Below are 8,619 nucleotides of genomic sequence, written 5' to 3'. Positions count from 1 at the left end.
ATGCTTAGTAGTGGAATTGACATTCTTTAGCTGATAACATTGCAAATATTCGAATCGCTGTATATTGTATGGCTCGTCTAACCTAATACGAGTGAATGATCTGATACCATGCTGTACCGGAGTTTTCAACGGAGGTCCACTGTTGACAAACAATGTCAAATGTTCTATCGATTTGGAAGGGTAATTGTCTTTCAAATTATAATTTGTAAAAGAAATAACTTTAGACGCTACTGGTTAAAAAACTGCACATCATTTATTCACCAAGCGTTTGAGACTACTTTTATGCGTAACGAATAAAGGTGTATCGTCCGGGTCAGAATGAACGAAACTATTCCTACTTCTTTCTCTCTAAACTATTTCCATTAAAATAAAAAGTACACGATGAACATAATTTCAAATGGGTAATGATTTAATATTAAATTTATAAATAATGTCCAGTTTTTGGCTTTTGCTCGTCAGAGCTCGCTAAATCTTGCCATTTTTCAACTCGTTTCTTAAATTTAATATCAAATTATTACTTATTGTAGATCGTCTATATATCACATGGTCGGTACACTTTACATATACTATGTACAGTTTCATATTTATGACATGACAACCTGTTTAATATCACTTTATCGGATTCTGATTGATCCAAGTAAGCCGAATAAATTCTTGCGCAGTATTCTCGTTACTGATTGGTTGCGGGCTGCGATCGTGGGAAAATTTCATTAACCGGCCTACTGGAACTTTTTGTTTTTACAATTACTACTAACGTTTTGGCGGCCAAGTTTTTGAATTGACTGCCCAAAGGGAAGTGTGGGAAAAAGGTCATTTCAATCTGAAAACGGTTCATTTATACTTAATATTAAATTAATGAAACCCGCTGAATAATGTCCAGCTTTTGCCCGCCAAGGATCAGAAGAACTGGACATTATTCAACTCGTTTAATAAATTCAATATTAAATCATCAAGGCCGCCCGCAGAAATTTTTCCGGGGTGCGGGGAACATGTGGTCGACAATCATTAAGTTTTACGGATGTAGGACAAAACATTTTTAGAGGTGAAATCCGAGCCCCCACCCCCTTGCCGCTAGTGCGGGTGCCCATGTAAATCATTACCTATTGGAGATCCTGTTTATCACATAACAACTGTATTATTTATGTTAATATGCTAATATGATATTCTTTATAAATGTGACCCGTGTAATCACACATCATGATGTCGCAAATAATGTAATAACGTTCAACAAGGTAAAGGCGTAACGATTGACGCATTGGGATAAATGTCAAATCATTTCACTACACTATTCTGCGATTTGGTCAAAGAAAACATTATTTTTCTTCGTGCTCTTCATATGCTCTTACATTTTCAATGTACACAGTATGACACAAATAAAATGAAGATTACATTTCATAATAAACAAATATGGCTTTATTTAAAATCAGAATTACATTAATAATACAATTCGTTTTCCAGTTCTGACTGGCTCATAAAATCGTGAATCTTTCAATTTTCTCAAACATGTGGACAAGCCATAAGTGTGCACGGGCCAGGCTAGAAAAAAAAAAGAAAATATAGGTACATTAAGTCCAGCATACTGTTACGACTCTATGTCGTAAACTAAGTATCAAAAAAGAGTGAATACCAAAAAGCTTTGTAAAATTCACCAAATAATTTATTCTCCTAGAATACAAAGTGAAAATTTAAACAGAACTTACAGCATTGTGAATTAAATCCCATATAATCCCAAAAGTGCTATCACAAATCCAAATGTCTCGTACGTGCTAATGTGACAATGGCCTGGAACCTGATGATGTGTTAACAGCATTTTGATGTATCACAGTACTATAATCCAAGATATCCTTGTATAGATTTACTATAATTACAAATTAATGCTTTAGTCCAAGAATAAACCGTAGAGCTAGAATTTTCAAAATAGAAAGACCTCATGCTTTTACATAAATTTGCATTTTAGTAAATAAATGAACCGGCTATGTCTAGAGTGTGTAGTTGCAAGATTTATCAAAACACTCATCGTGAAGAATTCCATATGCTTGTATGAATGCTTTGTACTTTTGTGCGGATGTGCGTGTGTTTTTCTGCGGATAAAGGAAAATGAGAGAGAGGGAGAGAGAGAGAGAGAAAGAGAGATACCCCGAATATGGTACATAGGCACCGGTTACACCCATCAATTATGTAGCTCTGCCCGGGCAGTACTATATTGCCCTGCCAGTCAATGCAGGCTAAAATACCACAAAAGAATAAATAATCACATGAGGAATTAGAGAATGTTTCTTGCGGTCAATAAAAAAGTGCCATGAAATCTGCACAAACAAAATTAAAAAACTCCGAAATAAGAAATGATCGCTAATAATGAGGCGTGAATAGTTAAATCTACGTTTCGGTAGAGTTTGGATTTTCTTGCTTTCTTTTCAAATTAGCAACATTATGATAATAAGAAGAACTCACAACCCCAACTGGAGTCCACAAACCAGGAAAGAAAAGAAATCTTACTGGATACGCCGCCTTAGAACATTGAAACCAAGCGGTTTAAACCAAGAAGACTAGAAAAAGACAACCATGCACACAAAAAAATATCTTTTGCAGCCGATACATTTTCTTTTAAATATGCTTAATAGCCGATAACTACTGTAACAATGAAATATCCGGGATATAATCTGCGCTTACATACATTTACATAAAATAACAGGTGTCGTTATTGCTCATCAATTTCTAGGTCAATACAAATATTTTCCAGTATCAGCAACAAGTTGAAATAAACTAGTTGACACATAATAGAGTTATAAGGGTGAATTCCTGTAGAAACAGTCGTGTAAAGTTTCGCAAACATAACCGTTTTTCTGTTTTATTTGTTTGTCTTGTCTATGTTTTGTATTTACCTCTGAAATAGACTCATTTAAAAGTGTCGAAAGCGCTCAGGCTATATGTATATATATATATATATATATATATATATATATATATATATATATATATATATATATATATATATATATATATATAATACAAATAATACTATCATACGGGTTAGAGAATTTTTAATTCGTTCTCTACGGATACTGGAACCCAGGTCTGCGGGTAAACGGCACCCATTACCTGGCCTGCACACAGGAGCCCATATTCCCTCACGACTAAGCACACATCACCAAAAAGTGACGTTACTCATTCGGTGTTATATGCACTCGTGTGTAGCAGACACACTCGCATGACGACCTAGTAATTAATTCTCATGTATCTACACAGTCATTCCGGATTCCTATGCAAGAAAACAAGGTATATAGAATTAATTATAAAGAATTATAAATATACACTAGACAGAACGGAAAGTGATATCCCTGGATTCCTATTGAAGAATCCTTGATAATAGTAGGCAGAATTAATATTTTAATGCAAATAATACTATCATACAGGTTAGAGAATTTTTAATTTCATTCTCTACGGATATTGGAACCCAGGTCCGCGGGTAAACGGCACCCGTCGCCTTGCCTGCACGCACGAACCCATATTCCCTCACGACTAAGTACACATCACGAGCGCTTATAACACCGACTGAGTAACATCATTTTTTTTGGTGAATGTGTGCTTTATATATATATATATATATATATATATATATATATATATATATATATATATATACACACACACACACACACACACAACGCATCCCGTTCTTAAACCCATCATCATGTCCATCATCAACTTTCCATGCATCCCTCTTTCTGTGTCTATTCATCTTTACTAAAATAGTGTAATTATAGTTACCGCCAATGTAATGAAGTACAATGCCTGTGTCTGTTTCCGAGATACATCCTAATATCGTAAGAGTAGTAATAAGCACAATCGAAATTCTCATTTCTGTTTCAAATGCAGGAACGTCTCTGTACAAAACCAAACAGAGTTCTTACGAAAAACACTGAAAGCCGTCTGTATTCTCAAAACGAGCATTGGTGAAGTAAACATCCTCGCTACTGTTAAAATATGTAAAATAGTTGTGGGTCGAGGAGAATGACATAGCAGCTGTTGTTTGTTATCTTTGCTTAGAATATAAATTAGGATGTACATGTAATTGAATTGAAAAGGAAACATGTTCTGTGGCATATTGCATGCTGTTTGAATGACTTGTACTGTCAAATAAAACGTCCCTGCGTCATTAAAAAGAGTGCATGCGCACATACTTTCCTAGTTTCATATTTATCAAAAGTTAAACCAACATCGGACTTAATTAGTTAAATATCTTGCCGGAGAAAGAATCACCATGACCTCAAGCGGCACCATCTAGCTGTTTTCTGGCTCATAACCGTTAAGGATGTAATGATGCGTCTGTTGATCTAAATTCTAATAGCGTAACATTAATTATCTTGACAAAACAGAAGACAACACATTTGTAGAAAGGAGATTTACTATCCGATATCAAAACAATGGCGATAGCAAAGATTCTGTACATTAGCCTACCGTATGCATTGAGGAGAAGGCCTACATAGAAATCGTCCATCTAACGCATACTGAGAAGTAGAACGCGATTCCATGCAGGGACCTTATTAATTTGGTCAACTGATAGCGTTGTATGAATTACTAAAGGAAAATCTGACAATGAGATTTGAAAACTACTTAGCCCAACGATATTATCATCAATAATTCTTAAAAACTATATTTATAGGTTACTGTATTTGTATGGGAAAATATGAACGATTTTTTTTCGAATTAATATTGCATGACCTTTAAAGGGTGAAGTATTCATCCGAGACAACGAGTTCATTTTTTCCCCATACAAATGCTGTAACCTATTTGTTATATACTCATTTTCTTATTCTACCTAAGACTGTTTTATAATAAATACACTACAAGAAACAAAGTAATTGAATGTATGCTGTATTAAAAAAATAAATGCACAACCGTAGATTCATCAATAGACAATAACAATATTGATGCGCACATAGCACCGCTCAGAGACTTTGAAGTTCGTCACGCTCAACAGTAGTTTCAAAAGGAATTGTCGTTTTCGTCTACTTAAAATTGAAATTTAGGGTTATATTGTGAATGAATGCGCGTTACAACAACTTTTCCATTTGGTCTGGAATGGATGGATTTTGTTTTGAAGTTGATCGAACTCAATTCTGCTTTTCTGATTATGAGGGTCTGGATTTCAGCTGGACATGTATTCAAAATTCCAGTTCAGTTTCGGTGTGTATCAGATTTCGCAGGACATGTCATTCGGATTTACAGAACTAAGAAAGTGAATTTTGAGGAAATTCAAGATGCATAAATGCATGTATATGTATTACCATTCTTATTACCAGCTAAAGAAGACATGTTTCTGCCCTGTCAAAAGCAAATCTATGAAGCCGCTAAGAAGAACCTCACAAACATAGTCCATGAAGCGAAATCAGCCCACTACAGTACTAAGATCACGGAAAGTTCCAGCTGCAAAGAGCTCTTCGAGATTACCAACAAGTTAATATCAAGGAACAAATGTACACCACTTCCAACAACTTTCTCTCCAGTCAACCTTGCGGACCTGTTTGCAAATTTCTTCCGTGACAAAATACAAACCATTAGAGATAAGCTTGACAACATAATTTCAGCTGACTAGTCGTCACGATACAGTTGCGATACACACCAGCAAGATACTTACGCTCCTCTTCTGACAATCGAATACTCATTATTTCCACTATGAAAACGAAGTCATATGGACAACGTTCTTTTGCATACCAGGGCCCAGCAACGTGCAACGAATTGCCCACTGAACTTAGACACAAAGACACAGTGATCTCATTCAAGAGTGCTTCTTATATTTTTTTTTTATGTTCTAATGTTGTAAAGCGCTTAGAGCTTCTAAAGATTAGGCTCTATACAAAGTCCTCATTATTATTATTATTGTTCTTATTATTATTATTATTATTATTATTATTATTATTATTATTATCTCACTGTTGGAGGGACCCCAGCTATGACCTGTATCATACAGTGAATGTCTTCTATCGCTAGCCTAACACTGTATCAAAATAGTTACACGGGGAAAATTGCAAACCAGCTGTTGAGAGACAGCCCATTTACCCAGCGGAAATAATACCTTTTCGTCGTCTTGGCTTATTGGCTCTGAGGCTCTTATTTTCCTATCAAAACCTTCAGTTGCATATTTTTTCTCGAATCTAATATTTTGACAGACTTGTAAACTGGTACTGTCTAATAGATATGCGATAGCCCTTGGTCTCAATATGCTTTTTTATGCTATATTTTATAGACCCTAGCGAGCGCTGGTCATACTTTGAACCATTATATTTGCGAAAAGATAGAATAATTTTCCACATTAACTGTTTCAATGATCAGAACGGCATTTTCAATTACTGCGTCTCACGTTTGTTGTTGAGATTGCGAATGTCACGTTCATTGGTGTGTTTATTTGAAAGTTTTGTTTCTGACTCGGTGAATTCGTCCACATCGTTAACTTTATCCTCTATACTTTAAAGATGACGAAGCATCTAGTTTAGTTAATTCACAAACAAATATAATGAACCAAAACATAGAGCATCTACTACATGAGTGTACATGGTTTGTTTACAAAGTAGTTATTAAAACACTATACTATTTCTATGCACACGTGTTGGTCAGGTGCGTACGATATAATGGTGTTCAGTATCGTAAAATACTGCACAATTCTGACAACATAAAGTTAACGGAGACAAAAATGAGCATACAATAATGTTCTATCTTAAACTCTAATCTTACCATAGTTCTGTGGTCGAACACTTTATAATATAGTACAATCCTACATAGTATTTTCAAGAGGACATAAAAAGGTACATATAATATCGTAGATTTGATAAAAATGCTGCTAATATTCACTTGTATAGATAATTGTCTCGGCTATATTTTACGGCATGCGTTGGGATATAGCAATATAAAAAAGACAATTACAAATTCTTTGTCTTTGCTTCAAAACGATTTTGGTTAAAGGGTAATATTCAAACAGTAAAATTCATCTTAATCCTCAAGTAAAGCTTAACTAATTTGGTTTAAAATGGAAATGTTGACGAGAAGTAGATGTCAGTTTTATTTAAAACAAACGCTACATATACCATCATCATTAACATCAAATTTATATATTAAACATAAACTGCCGGATAAAGTTTGCGTTTCCTGCTATGCGGCACATAAACACAAGAAGTTATTTAGTGTCTAGGCAGTTGGAATAAAGAGCCTTGATTAAGGATACACTCTGGTAGGATTCGAACCAGCAATCTTCCGGTCATGAGTCAAGCACGCTAACCACTCAGCAGCCGCGGCCCCTTCCGGGTAAAGTAAATACGAGCCAAATTAGTTTTTAACTTCATTCAGTGTATCAACTTAGGATCATATATCGCAAGCCTATATTTTCCACATTTTACTTTATTACAGAAATGCATTGCATACCGCCTATACATCTTTAAATTGGCGTTTACCCTTAAGTACATAAACGACCATAAACATATAAACAACTGTACTAGTCTTTGATAGAAATACTGATACTCCCATTATTATTATCATTATTTATTATTATTATTATTATTATTTTATTATTATTATTATTATTATTATTATTATTATTATTAGCGCGATCAATGTTGGCAACTGGTGATTGTCGTGTTTTGTGCGTGTCGTGTTTTGTGCGAGTTATTTAATCTCATATTTATAGGTTACTGCATTTGCATGGGAAAATATTCGGCGCAGTAGGAGTACAGTATTACTCGGGGGAATAAAAGAGTTCATTTGTTTCCTTACAAATGTAATATTATATAATTATTTCGCTTCTCTACTTAAGGCTGAATATGAAATAGAACACATTAAAGAAGCAATGTACTTAAATTTTTGCTGGATTGCAAAGTAAATACTCAACCGTAGGTTCATCAATACACAGTAACAGTATTAATGCACACATGGCACCGCTCAGAGTCCTTCGAACTTGGACACGCGCTGCCATTCATTTTAAAAAATGATTCTCGTTGTGGTCTACTTAAAGTTGAAAGTTAGAGTCATATTGTGAATAATGCGCATTGAAACAATATTTCCAGTTTGTTTGGAATAAATGGATTTTTGTTGTTGCTGTCGATGCAACTAAAGTCTGTTTTTCTATTTGTGATGGACTGGATATATTATAATGGCCAAATCCATACGATGTACATGAGATTGGAGCAGTGGAGTCCAGCCTGGATCCAAAGCAACTGTGTTTTTGTTCCGTGGTTGACTGTTTGGAATCATAATGTGGGAGAAAATATGAATTATTTTAATTAAAATTCTCATAACGGGCAGGATTAGATAGTGTTTGCTATGGAAAATCACAGTCATTTCGTTTTGATTGCAGACAGGAGTCAAAATCAAATAGATATGATCAGCCTTTGGTTATCCAGTCAATGTTCTGATGCTGATGACTTTGTTCTTTCAGCCACAAGTGAATTCGACGTCTAAGGTACCTTGATTTTGGGCTACTCCTGGCATTATTATTTTGTGACACACTGCATTTTCCTTATCTTCGCAGTTTCTGAATTACCCCCATTACTGCCCGATTCACCTAGTCTCTTATCCGACAGAGGTTTCCCTAGTTGTAATAAACCGCCTTCATTCTTTTTTTCATTACCA

The 8,619-nt window shown here is 34.9% G+C and overlaps 1 protein-coding gene across 1 annotated transcript; it reads right to left on the bottom strand.

Annotated features, from left to right (window-relative positions):
• Positions 1-1,390: 1,390 nt before the first annotated feature.
• LOC149797630 (uncharacterized) lies at positions 1,391-4,696 on the bottom strand. The gene is made up of 3 exons (XM_089962524.1): positions 3,769-4,696; positions 2,137-2,225; positions 1,391-1,536 (listed from the first exon to the last, which is right to left on the bottom strand). The coding sequence occupies exons 1-3, from the start codon at positions 3,857-3,859 to the stop codon at positions 1,498-1,500; spliced, it is 219 nt and encodes a 72-aa protein (XP_089818650.1). The 5' UTR covers positions 3,860-4,696; the 3' UTR covers positions 1,391-1,497.
• Positions 4,697-8,619: the final 3,923 nt, after the last annotated feature.

The sequence above is a fragment of the Sinohyriopsis cumingii genome, chromosome 6 (genome assembly GCF_028554795.1).
Source record: "Sinohyriopsis cumingii isolate HCF-2022 chromosome 6, ASM2855479v2, whole genome shotgun sequence".
Classification (NCBI taxonomy): Eukaryota; Metazoa; Mollusca; class Bivalvia; order Unionida; family Unionidae; genus Sinohyriopsis; species Sinohyriopsis cumingii.
The sequence above is the reverse complement of the archived record's forward strand: the minus strand, read 5'-3'. Positions and strand labels throughout refer to the sequence as shown.